The 13,540-nt window shown below is 48.0% G+C and overlaps 1 protein-coding gene across 3 annotated transcripts; it reads left to right on the plus strand.

Moving 5' to 3' along the window:
* The first annotated feature begins 3,415 nt into the window (after positions 1-3,415).
* si:dkey-283b15.2 (neuronal pentraxin-1) lies at positions 3,416-10,476 on the plus strand. 3 transcript variants are annotated; one of them, XM_062465799.1, is made up of 6 exons: positions 3,416-3,531; positions 5,877-6,921; positions 7,879-8,374; positions 8,512-8,765; positions 9,288-9,467; positions 9,654-10,476. In XM_062465799.1, exons 2-6 carry the CDS (start codon positions 6,226-6,228, stop codon positions 9,861-9,863), a joined length of 1,836 nt encoding a protein of 611 aa, XP_062321783.1. In that variant the 5' UTR covers positions 3,416-3,531; positions 5,877-6,225; the 3' UTR covers positions 9,864-10,476. The 3 variants fall into 3 exon arrangements, with proteins under 3 accessions (XP_062321783.1, XP_062321782.1, XP_062321784.1); XM_062465798.1 differs by lacking the exon at positions 3,416-3,531 and adding an exon at positions 5,043-5,285 and having other exon boundaries at positions 5,795-6,921; XM_062465800.1 differs by lacking the exon at positions 3,416-3,531 and adding an exon at positions 5,044-5,285 and having other exon boundaries at positions 5,795-6,921; positions 7,882-8,374.
* The last annotated feature ends 3,064 nt before the right edge of the window (positions 10,477-13,540 follow it).

Consider the following 13,540-nt stretch of genomic DNA (forward strand, 5'->3'; position numbering starts at 1 on the left):
AGGCTGTGAGGCTGTGAGGCTGTGGGGCTGTGAGGCTGTGAGGCTGTGAGGCTGTGGGGCGGTGTTCACCGTCCCCAGAGGCTGTGAGGCTGTGAGGCGGTGTTCACCTCCCAGAGGCTGTGAGGCTGTGAGGCTGTGAGGCTGTGGGGCTGTGAGGCTGTGAGGCTGTGAGGCTGTGAGGCTGTGGGGCTGTGAGGCTGTGGGCTGTGAGGCTGTGAGGCTGTGAGGCTGTGGGGCTGTGGGGCTGTGAGGCTGTGGGGCTGTGAGGCTGTGGGGCTGTGAGGCTGTGGGGCTGTGGGCTGTGAGGCTGTGAGGCTGTGGGGCTGTGAGGCTGTGGGGCTGTGAGGCTGTGAGGCTGTGGGGCTGTGAGGCTGTGAGGCTGTGGGGCTGTGAGGCTGTGGGCTGTGGGCTGTGGGCTGTGGGCTGTGAGGCTGTGAGGCTGTGGGGCTGTGAGGCTGTGGGGCTGTGAGGCTGTGAGGCTGTGGGGCTGTGAGGCTGTGAGGCTGTGGGGCTGTGGGGCTGTGAGGCTGTGAGGCTGTGGGGCTGTGGGGCTGTGAGGCTGTGGGGCTGTGAGGCTGTGGGGCTGTGAGGCTGTGGGCTGTGAGGCTGTGAGGCTGTGAGGCTGTGAGGCGGTGTTCACCTCCCCAGAGGCTGTGAGGCTGTGAGGCTGTGAGGCTGCGAGTCTGCGGGGATGCGGGGCTGCGAGGCGGTGAGGCTGGAGTGACGCACGCACAAGGGATCAGGAGGCTTCCTCGCAACGCTCCATGAACTAGCACACCACTCACGTTTGTATAAGTACACCTCTCTCTCTCTCTCTCTCTCTCTCTCTCTCTCTCTCTCTCTCTCTCTCTCTCTCTCTCTCTCTCTCTCTCTCTCTCTCTCTCTCTCTCTCTCTCTCTCTCTCTCTCTCTCTCTCTCTCTCTCTCTCTCTCTCTCTCTCTCTCTCTCATCTCTCTCTCTCTCTCTCTCTCTCTCTCTCTCTCTGTGGATCTCTCTGGATCTCTCATAGTTATCGTCTGAGTCTCTGTACTTCTTACATCCGCTGCATCAGATTCCACTGATGAGATTCAGGTCTTGAGTAAGGTGGAAATTCCAACCAAAACAAAGAGGACTATATTTGGCAATAGGTGATGTGTGTGATGAATAAGAATTCCTTCAATTTGAACTGTATTTCCTTCCATTAGTCATTTAATAAAAATGTATGGCGAGTAATAAAGTTATGAAAGTAGTGTTTCTGGGTCTGTTCTCTTCTTAGGACTGTGAGGTTTTCTGTGTTTGTGTCCAGCGTGTTTGTGTCCAGCATGTGTGTGTCCAGTGTGTGTGTCCAGTGTGTCTGTGTCCAGCATGTGTGTGTCCAGCATGTGTGTGTCCAGCATATGTGTGTCCAGCATATGTGTGTCCAGCATGTGTGGTCTGGAGTGTGTTGCCTGAGCAGAGTAAGCTAGGTGTTGGAGGAAGGCTGACCAGAGTGTTTCCATTCTGCAGTCTGGCTAATCTGATGAGCAGTAATGATTATTACACGGTATCTGTCTACGACACACTCTGGATGTGTGGGCACCAGATGGCCAGAGCTATCCTGACCACTGCTGCCATGTTCTTAGGAGAGACCTTGTGGTTTTCGTTATGTGTTCATATTCATTGGTTGTGCCGTAAACTGCGGAAGAGATTCTATTTCTTCCGGAAATACACTATTTTAGTTGTCAGTTTCAGGGTTATCTATTTTAAGTGAAGTCGCTTTGGGAGGATGGGATCAAATAGAGGTGTAGTTGTGTGGTGGCTGTTCAATGGGATGAAACTGATTTAAGTTATTGAGAAATAATTTTGCACCAACTATCTATTGAGTCATTTAGTAGTCTTGAGGCCTGCTAACAATTGAGCTAAAAATGAGCTTCTCTTCAGACGTTCCAGGAGAGGTTTCTAAAACAGGCAGAGGTGTTGAAACACAATACATTTACATTTAGTCATTTAGCAGACTAGTAGGGTGAAGTGCCTTGCCCAAGGACACAACGTCATTTGGCAAGGACGGGAATCAAACCAACAACCTTCTGATTAATAGCCCGACTCCCTAACCGCTCAGCCATCTGACCCCATCTGACCCACCCACAATAATCCAGAAACCAAAATGGCAGCATCTGACCCAGTATCTAAGTTGTGTGCTATAGTGTGTGTGTGCATGAGTTGCTTGTTTGTGTGAGTTTGACCTCAATGTGAGCAGCCATATGTTGGTCTTCCGATCGTCCAGTCTGCCAGTCAGACGGATCCTGAAACCTAATGAAGCCAGTTATCCTTTATCTTAGATGTGTGTGAACAGTGTGGGAGTGTGTGTGTGGGTGTGTGTGGGTGTGTGTGGGGGGGGGGTTTGTGAATGTGGTAACCAATTACAAATTGTAATCAGTGGCATAGTCTAGTGTGAAGTAGTGGGTATGTTGTCAATCCACCAGGCTGCCCCCCTTGCCCATTTGTCACCGCTCATTTGAAGGTGGGAGGACAGGAAATGGTTGTGAGCAGGTGGCAGGCACACGCTTGTGGATTGTGCTACTGTATATACTATATATATACTGTATATATATATATATATATACAATATAGACTATATCACTCGCTGCAAAAATCTATCTTTATTTAATTACATTTATTTGGTACAGTAGGGTCGACTGTAAAAAATAAAAAAATAAAAGGAGGGGTGAGAAAGACAGAGAGAAAGAGAGAGAGAGAGGGGGAGAGAGAAAGGGGGGGAGAGAGAGGGAGAGAGACGGGGAGAGAGGGAGGGAGAGGGGGGGAGAGAGAGGGGGGGAGAGAGAGGGGGGGAGAGGGGGGAGAGAGAGAGGGGGGAGAGGGAGGGAGAGAGAGAGGGGGGAGAGAGAGGGAGAGAGGGGGGGGAGAGGAGAGAGGGGGGGGAGAGAGAGGGGGGCGAGAGAGAGAGAGAGAGGGGGGGAGAGAGAGAGGGGGGCGAGAGAGAGAGGGAGAGAGGGAGAGAGAGGGGGGGAGAGAGAGAGGGGGGCGAGAGAGAGAGAGAGGGGGAGAGAGAGAGGGGGGCGAGAGAGGGAGAGAGAGGGGGAGAGAGAGAGGGGGGCGAGAGAGAGGGGGGGAGAGAGAGGGGGAGGGCGAGAGAGAGGGGGGGAGAGAGAGAGGGGGCGAGAGAGAGTGAGAGGGGGGGAGAGAGAGAGGGGGGCGAGAGAGAGGGGGGAAGAGAGAGAGGAAAGAGAGGGGGGAGAGAGAGAGGGGGCGAGAGAGAGAGAGGGGGGCGAGAGAGAGGGGGGAGAGAGAGAGGGGGGCGAGAGAGAGGTAGGGAGAGAGAGATGATGGGTGGGTGGATAGAGAGAGAGAGGGGGAGAGAGAGGGGGGAGGGTGGGAGAGAGAGAGAGAGAGAGAGAGAGAGAGAGAGAGAGAGAGAGAGAGAGAGAGAGAGAGAGAGAGAGAGAGAGGAGTTAAATCACTCCCCCTGGAGTAAATCTCCCACAATCTGATCAGTACCTGAGGAGGGCTTACTAGAGTAACTGGCAGGAAGAGGAGCGACAGACTGACAGTCAGGTACGATACTGCTGTTTCTTGTGTTCACTTTAATCAACTTTAGCTCTGAGATGAATCCAGGATGTCCATGTTTGGTTGGATGTTAAACAGAGCTGTTAAACGGAGTATTAATAACGATGTATACTGTTCAGCAGATGCATGGTTAGTAAACACCATGTATTTGTGTGGTCTTCGACTGTGGTGTGTCTAACATACGTAGGTAACCATCCCTGCTGGATAGAAGTCTCGGTTCAGCCTTCCATTTTCCCTTATCAGTGGCTATAGGGTGAAGGATAAATGAGGTATTTCCTTGTTTGGATGGCCCTGTTGCTCAAAAGATCTGAGGCACATTCCTGCAGGGCGAAGAGTAGACTACCCTAGTGGGAAACTGCCGGGATCAAGGTTTTGTTGACGAGTCATCATAACAGGAATATTTCAGAGCCTTAGCTTTTTTTTTATCATTTGTTTTCTTCTGCAGTTTTCTGCAGGACGTACATCATTTATGGAGTTCCTCAATGTTTATCTCTGGTTGAATTATTTTCATTTGTTTCAACAATTCAGTTTGATTTCGCAATTCAGTTTGATTTCAGTTGGACATTTTATTCACTTTGAATTCAGTACCTCGTCAGACCTAATGACACCTGACGACATAGTACGACAATACTGTAGCACGTTACTGTCGTCATTGTGTGTGTTTTGTGCAATTCGGCTCTTTGCTAAATCACTAATAGTGCTCGTCAGCTTTTAATTGGCCTCTAATCACAGGCTTTAATGCCAACTTTAGCCAGATGGTGTGGAAATGGTGAAGTATAAACCAAGACGACCCCCCCCCCCCACACTCCCCCCCCCAACACACACACACACGTTCTTCTGTAAACCCTGTTGTTTCTGAGTTTGTTAAAATAATTCAATCAGGTTAATTGGGTGCTCTGTGGATAACGAATATAGGACTGAGAGACACAAATGATTGGAGATTGGGTGTGACATGGGTCTGGCCCATCTGTCTCTCTGCTCTAAGCCCCGTGAATCAGAGGATCCGGTAAGAAACGGCTCCATCTCAGATAAGCTCAGACACAACGGTTAGCATGCCTCAGACCTTGGAGTTGGGAAGACTGTCTTAACAGATCCCAGTCTAGTCAATTAATGGAACACAATCTAAAATCCATGATAGGAATTGGTCATTGTGAGAAATGTATCCAAAAAAGTTTTAACCGTCTGAATATGTGCTTAAATTTACGACTGAATGGATGGTTATCCACTGTCTCTTTAAGTCTCGTGAGCACACACACACACACACACGCACACACACACACACACACCACTTTACAGCACACCACACTGTGGTTGGACCATGTCTGAAAGCGTCAGGTGATCTACCCCACATCACGTCTCTGCCTGTGTTAGTTTACATTTACATTTAGTCATTTAGCAGACGCTCTTATCCAGAGCGACTTACAGTACAGTTACCGTCATCACTCAGTGATTGTAGCTGTTACCGTTGGAGACCAGAATACTCCAACGGCCTAACTTCGCCCAGTCCGGCATCTGAAACTCCCTCAACGAAAGCTTGAGCGAACTGGGAAGTTATGAAAGAGTTTCAGTTTGAGCTCATGCTGAGTTTTGGGATGTTTTTCTCCCTACAGCACCGTCCCACATTCATGACATCACGCCGTCTGTTCCCGGGCAATCCTACAATTAATCCCTAAAGCCTGTTAATGAACCAACCTTGACAGAAGAATAGGCACAAACACTGCCTGAGAACTACCTTAACCCTTGTGTTATCTTCGGGTCATTCTGACCCATCAGTCATTGTGACCCACCGTCGTATTGTGACAAATTTACCTCATACAAAAACAAAGTGAAGCATTTTCTTTTAACCCTTGTGTTATCTTCGGGTCATTCTGACCCATCAGTCATTGTGACCCACCGTCGTATTGCGACAACTTTACCGCATACAAAAACAAAGTGAAGCATTTTCTTTTAACCGTTGGGCTGTCTCAGACCCCCCACATTGCGAAGGTTAAAAGAAAATTATTTTTATTTGTTTTTGTATTGGGTAAAATTGGGTAAACACAACGATGGTTCGTTATGAACCTTTGGGTCATGTGACCCGAAGGCAGCACGAGGGTTAACTGTCGGGCTGTCTCAGACCCCCCACATTGGAATGGTTAAAAGAAAATTATTTGTATTTGTTTTTGTATTGGGTAAAATTGGGTAAACACAACGATGGTTCGTTATGAACCTTTGGGTCATGTGACCCGAAGGCAGCACGAGGGTTAAGTAGTCCATAGTCCAGTGAAACAACCAATAATAATACATGTAGAAGACGCATGTTCAGCTGAAACATTCTGCTCTGTCGTTCACAGGAGGATCCTTCTCTCCGAGACGGAAGCAGGAGATGACATCAGAGTAAACTCCACGACCCAAGTCTGAGCGAGATAACCAGTGGCAGGACGAACAGAGAGAGTCCGTTACCCAGGAGACACATCTACTTGGACGTGACAAGCTGTTGAGCAGGCCTGGTCTGAGCCCGACAACAGAGAAGCTTCCTTGAGAAGCTTTTAGGGACAGCTTGTCACAACACACCCAACACTCTCCATCCATGCTGCTACCACAAAAGAGGTAGACTCGCTCTTCATCCAGTGCTTTATATCCCGCTCATGTTGAGAAACGAAGTCTGACTCTTCATCGTTGAACCACACACCTGGACCGAGGATGGGACACAGGTGGATTTCTCAGCCTTTGTTCCTGCCAACCCGCCCCCCTTTCATCCTCCTCGTCCTCTTCCTCCTCTCGTCTCCTGCGTTTGGCAGTGCCATGCCAGGGCCTGACTTCGACTACAGAACACATCCACGCTTCATCTGCACCCCCATCCCTGTGGATGCAGACCCTGCTTGCTTCCCCCCTGGGGGCCCAGCTATGGGGGCCTCTGGGGCTGGGGGCCCAGCTATGGGGGCCTCTGGGGCTGGGGGGCCAGGCCACCACGGGCCTCCAGGAGGAGCCCCTAACGGCTTTTGGGGGATGACGGAGGAGGCTAAGACCACCATATTACACCTCAGGGAGAGCCTGGTGCAGCAGAAGGAGACTATCTTGGAGCAGAGAGAGAGCATCAGAGAGCTGACAGCCAAGCTCTCTGTGTGTGAGGGCTTCGGACGGGGCGTGGGGGCCCAAGATGACCACCACAGAGACCCCTCTCACCCCTCCCCGTCCTCCCACGGGCATGGGAGCCACACCTCTCACGCCAGCAACGGGCACCGCGGAAACAGCAACCACGTAGTGGGGGGGCACCGTTCTAAAGGAGGGCACGGCAAAAAAAGAGGGAAGGACAAACTTGTAACACCAGGGGATATGACATCATCGCCGGAGCAGATGAGCCGGATGCTGCAGGCTCTGAAGGAGAGGCTGGAGAAGGTGAGAGACAAGCACACAAGGGTGGGACAAGACAGAGACAGAATGAGACAGAGATAAGGCAGACTAACACAATTCACAGAAGTTCACAAAGTATTGAGTATAGGATGAAAAGAAACAAACAAAAAAGACAGTTGACTTCCAGATAAGTCAAAGACAGAGAAGCTAACGAGATTTGGCCAACCTTGGCAGTAGTGTCACCACTGCCTGTCAGAGTCTGAAATCCACTGTCGATCGTACTTTGGTTGAAATTTAGCTCCACTGGGTTGACTAGATTTGGCACGACAATCTTTATCTCAGTCCATTCCTCTCCTAATACACACTATTCCCACATCTATTAGTTTCTATTATCAATCCATCTGTACCTGTCTTAGACTGTGAGGATGGACAGATGTCAGGCGCAGCGGGGGGGATACCTGAGATCAGCGTCAATTATCGTGATCTCCGCTGACGGCCTGATTATCAGGGCACGCCACCAGACAAGCCTGGATTACTGCAGGCAGACAGACACACACACACACAGGAAAACCTAAATAGTCCATCACATGTACCTGATGCAGAAACTGTCTGGCTAATTTGCTCACCAGTAGCAACCTTCACACCGTCCTGAGGTGTCCCCAGTGGAGCAGCTAACTTGGACTCTGTCCACCCCACGTGACCTGTTAGCTTAGACTCACAGCTGTGTTCTGAGTTGACACTTAAGCAGCACATAGCGTGTGTGAGGGCCTGAGCGTTAACCAGGTCATGTGTGCGTGAGTGCCTGAGTGTGACCAGGTCATGTGTGTTGACCAGGTCATGTGTGTTGACCAGGTCATGTGTGTTGACCAGGTCATGTGTGTTGACCAGGTCATGTGTGCGTGAGGGCCAGAGTGATGACCAGGTCATGAGTGAAGGGGACAGAGAGGGCGCCGGGGCGGTCGAGAGTTAAGGTGTGTGTTCATCTGCTCTCTCTCCCCTCAGCAGTCCAGGAACACGTCGTCCAGCACGTACTCCAGCTCTCTGAAGGAGCTTCTGCAGAGAAAGATCAACGCTCTGGAGCAGCAGATGCAACGCCACTCCACCGCCGCCCTCAGCAGCCCAGATCGCCACGACGACGACAGCCACGACGACGATCACGATCGCCACGACGACGGGAACCCCGGCGACGGTCACCACGCCGACACCCACCCTGACGCTGAGCACCACGATGATGACGAGAGTCACGATGACAGTCACCACGACGACAGACACCATGACGACAGTCACCGCGAAGACAACGGTCACGATGACAGCGATGAGGATGATGAGGATGATGAAGAAGATGAAGACGATGACGAGGCCGATGATGACAGTCACCACGACAACATCGCAGACAGCCATGGTTACCTTCCACAAACAGGCTATCACTCACAAGGCCCGAGGTCTGGGCTGCATTCCAACAAACTGGAGTCTGTCCTGAATCACCTGCATCACACAGGTACAACACTTAACTTTTCAATTTATTTGAGTCGTTCTGATAAACGGGCTAAACTGAGAGTCCAGCTGTAAGTCTGTTCCAACAGGGAAAAACCTTAACCTCTAACCCCTAACCCCTCACCCCTCTGACTCTCCCAGGTTCCAACAGGAAGAAACTCAAGAGCCCTGAAGCCTTCCAGATTGGCTTCCCCATGAGGACCAACTACATGTACGGGAAGGTGAAGAGGACCCTCCTCCATGAGATCTTTGCTCTCACCCTGTGCCTGTGGATCAAGGGGGGCGCGGGGCCTGGTCTGGGGACACCCTTCTCCTACTCTGTACCTGGACAGGCCAACGAGCTGGTGCTCATCGAGTGGGGCAACAATCCCATGGAGCTACTGGTGGATGATAAGGTGAGGAAGAAACAGACAGAGATAGAGGCCACACAAGCATCCTGAACTCTTCGGAAGCGGCCGACTTTGGCCAAGACGATACATTTGAAGGACAGCAAGGCTTGAGAACCTCTGTGCTCTGAAGGGTGCTCATGGGTCAGTTTGGCACAAAGGTCTGACAGAAGGTGTGAAGTGTGTCAGTGTGCTGGACAACAGCTCCATACTGATCCCCTCTGCTGAGCCCTGAGCTTCTGTCTAAGCTGCTCTTGTCCTGAGGCGTCACACCACATAAGGCGGATGAGCAGGGGGCGGGGCAGCCGACAGGGTTGGCCTTTTCTACTCCATCACGGACAGAAACACAGCAGCAATCATAGCTCTAATACGGAGCACTTTCTGTTCGTGTGACCCCCCTCCCCCCCAGTGTGTTCTGATTCTGCCTCTGCCCAGCAGCTGTAAAAATAACATTCGTCGTGTTGAGACTGGGTTGTGTATCAGTAAAGTAGCTCGGAGTCTGACTGTGTCATCCCCACTCTCCCCCTCCAGGCAGTGACCCTGCCCCTGTCCCTGAGCGATGGGAAGTGGCATCATGTGTGTGTGACGTGGACAACTAGGGATGGTCTTTGGGAGGCGTACCAGGACGGGGTGAAGAGGGGGTCTGGAGAGGACCTGTCGGCCTGGCACCCCATCAAGCCTGGGGGGGTGTTCATCCTGGGGCAGGAGCAGGTGAGACAGACGGGGTCTGCTTGTTGAACTTCATGAATTGGGAATAATAATTATTGGGGAAGACAGAGCTGTTTTGTAACTCTATAAAGTGTGTAAATTCTGTGACAAAGACAATTATTGTTTGTACTTCAAAATCTAACGGAGAAATGGATATGTGACACTTAACTGTTGTTTGTTGCCATCCAGGACACTCTGGGCGGTCGATTTGACGCCACTCAGTCCTTCGTGGGGGAGATGTCCGACGTGCAGATGTGGTCTCACGTCCTAACGGCTCAGGACATCTACGGCCTGGCGTCCTGTGGGAGCCACCTCAGCGGAGACGTCTTCACCTGGTCAGAGGCCATGGTGGAGCTACACGGAGGGGTCACCAAGTACCCCTTCAACCCCTGTCACTAAGGGCAACAACCCGTAACCAAGGGCAACACCCCTGGATGGGTGAAGGAGGACAAAGCACAGCCTTTTTCGTAAATCACCACTTTGTGAATCGTCGTCCCAGACGCGTAGAAGGCTTCCGACAAGCCACAGGAACTATGTAGATTGGACTTTGTCTCCACTGAAGCCTGTGAACTAACAACTTGTCCTTAACACCCTGACCACTCTTTGTAAACCTTGGAAACAATGCCTTCCTTTTAACCTGAAAGACTCGACCCAGAGACATTTTTATGGCATGTGATGTATGTGTGTGATGTTTGATTACGCATTACTGTTTTTGACTTTCTGTCTTAGATTACAAGTATAACTCCAAATGTCACAGAACAGAGGTTGTATAAGGAAGATAAAACATCTAGGAAGATAATAACAGGCCTCAAAAACCTAATTTAGCAGGTCTGTAAATGTTACAAAGGTGGTGACTTAAGTGGGTAGGTTTGTATCGGATAAGAGGTAGATTTTGTCTAGAGTGATCATTGGATTCTGAAAGAACATCCTTTGAAACATACAGCTACTAAACCAAAGAAAACGTTACAGCAATTTTGTTTTGTTCTTTTGTGTCTTTTTTGTTCTTTTCTATTTTTTTGTAAGTAAACTTTTCTTTTTTTTGTAAGTAAACTGTTTTCTTTTTTTTTGTAAGTAAACTGTTTTCTTTTTTTTTGTAAGTAAACTGTTTTCAGTTTACTTACATACTTGTGTTAATGTCTTTCCTGTATATTGTTCAGTGTTGTGTGTCTCTAACCTGACTCACGTATTTTGACTATTTTGAGGGACTGACAGAAGCCAGCCGACTGCATGCATTAGTAGTCTCTCATTAAGGCGTTTGCAACAGTATTATTTAGCAGTAGATTCTCTCTTGAAATCGATTTAATACATCTGACATATTACAAAGTACAATTTTAAAATGCACTATATTGAAGCAAGTTCTATTAAATTAGCAGGATGTTAAGATGAGGGTTACATTTAGTTTTTAAAATAATTACTTCTCTTTGTAATGTAGGCCTGTAAATTCAGCTGAGATACCCATAGACATGTACTCCACCTCATACTCCAACCTTGTACTGAAAATACTTGAAAAACATTTTGACATGGTTTGTCAATAAATATTTTGTATAACTAACTGCGGTTTGAGCAGTGTTTTTTTGGACACGATAACAATGAAATAATCTGTTTCACACAGAGCCCAGAGTGAAAATGGGTATTCATTTCAGTGAGTATGACTATAGTTTCAATGATCTGGCTTTGAGAAATTAGTTTCTGATGTTTTATCACGTATTAAAGTGTTAAAACAACAATCATAAACAAAATATTTTGCAAAACACTTAAACCATAACTTATTCACTCATATTTTGTAGGTCTAAGCTTTCAAGTGAATAGAATCATTGAGCTGGTTACTGGTGAACACTAGATCTGAAGTTAAGCTGGAGACCCATTCACCTGTGCAGTCAAGATCCACTTACAGCCATCTGACCTAGCTACAGAGGATGTCTGTCACACGCGAGCACACACACACACACACACACACACACACACACACAACATGCTGCTTAGATGTGAAGCCAGAAAACACCTTTAAGACTAAAGCTCTTGACCCTCTCCTCCTCCTTAAACCACACCACACACACACCCACACACACACAGCCTTTCTGCTCCACCATGCAGCACAGAGTAACACAGCATGCAAAAACACAGCACACAGTATCACAGCATGCAGAAACACAGCCCGACACCAAAAGGACGCAGCTCCTTGTGAATTCACTCCACTCAGAACAAAAATGTACTCAGTTCACTTTTTATTGTTTCACAAGTTAACTGGCATCAGTGTACCGTGGTTCTGTTTTGCTACATTTAGCATAGATGACATATCCATCTTTACCTTACTGTAAATCAAATAAATAAATACAAAATAAGACAGTAATCCTGGATTAGGAGGTGGTCGGGTACTGGTGGTTATATCAGGCTTGACATCGGGCTAGCCAGAGTAGAGTTGTGGAGGCAGGTGTAAAGGCCTAACCATACGTCCTGGATACTCGAGTTTGTGTCAAGCAGAGGTCAGGTTTAACATCACAAGTGTGTTTTGGCAACTTTGCACTTCAAGAATATCCAGATGCCGTAGCACCAGGCCGTGAATGGTTGGTGTTGTGGAGTGCAGCTCAGACTCCACTGTGGGTTTAAGACCGGGACACTCAGCCGGACCTGGACACTGATATCGTCCCTCGATAGTCAAGGTTACGGTCAGGGTCATCTGACAACAAGTACCCTTAGAACAGTGGAAGGCTTGTTTCAACAGTGAGCTTTTCAGACGCTTTTAAAAAACATGATGAATTTGTGTGAATGAGGGGATACTAAACACCTCAATACAACTTGTCATATCCTCCCATGTGTTGCTACATCAAGCAGTCATTTTTCTGGACACACCAAAACCAATGTGATTGTACAGTACTGCAACAATCACCACTAGAGGGTACTGGAGATGGTTAATCAAGCCAATCTACAAGAACAGCACTTGGAAAGCCTGTCAAATGCTCAACTGTATAAAGTGCAATAGACAATAATTCTTGCGCTGCATTTCCCTTAGTAACATTTCTAGTAACAAACTAATGCAAATCATCAAATATCCAGGGGAATGCCAGACTAAATCATGTCAGACTAAATGTATAATTGACACATCCTTTACATTGTTATTAATTCAGCGCAACTTAATATTTCATATTCAACAATTATATAATACTTGAAATATTTATTAGTGTTCCTTGTTTTGCTGGGGGTTTTTTACCGCTAGGAGAAAATTTGAATGGGAATTCAGCTGTGGCACACCAGAGCCTCTCATGCCACCTCTATTCTGCAATACACTCTGCTTCCAGTATAGATCAGAGTGGTTTAGTGTGTCTGCAACATGGTAAACACCATCTAGAGTTCACTTCCCTGTGCTGCCAAGTGAAGGGAGCTACTCTGACAAGAGAGCCACAGTGTCTGCAGGCCAGGTTCATACCCGCTCTAACCAGACCCAAGATCAGAATGGAATCATATTTGACCCTCACCCCTAACAAATGTTTTTTGTCGCATTATTTTCAAATCTAGAGCTGACCCTCTAGTTGGCCAACAGGGAACACTAACCGTGCTTCTGACAGCCAGCAGTACAATGAGTCTGGTCCATGTGAACGTAAGAACACGCATCTGTTCATATCCACATGCAGTTCTACAGTAGCTTGTACAAAATGATATCCAAAATAAACGAAAAAAAAACAACAAAAAAACGAACAATAAATTAAAGCATTTCTATGTGTGTTGTAAACAAATATACTAACATGTATTTACAAACAAAAAAAATATACATTGTAATAAGCTGCCGTTGTAACTTTTTCTCAAAACCCACTATAGTGTACGATATAGACCTGGGTTTAACAGTTAACTGTCTGTACAAGGGAGAGGAGCTGGTGAGGAAATGTCACTGATCATCGTCTGTCTCATGTCTCACTCATAAGCTTTAGGTCCAAATTCACTTGAGGCGTTGTGTCGTTACATCGACACGGGAAAGGCATCACTACAAGCCGACATCCTGCTTTGAGACATAAGGAGACATATCTCTGCCAATATGTGTGCAAACTCAGCTGTATCCAGGAGAAGACAGCCTACTTCTGAGG

Source organism: Osmerus eperlanus, chromosome 7 (genome assembly GCF_963692335.1).
Source record: "Osmerus eperlanus chromosome 7, fOsmEpe2.1, whole genome shotgun sequence".
Taxonomy (NCBI): domain Eukaryota; kingdom Metazoa; phylum Chordata; class Actinopteri; order Osmeriformes; family Osmeridae; genus Osmerus; species Osmerus eperlanus.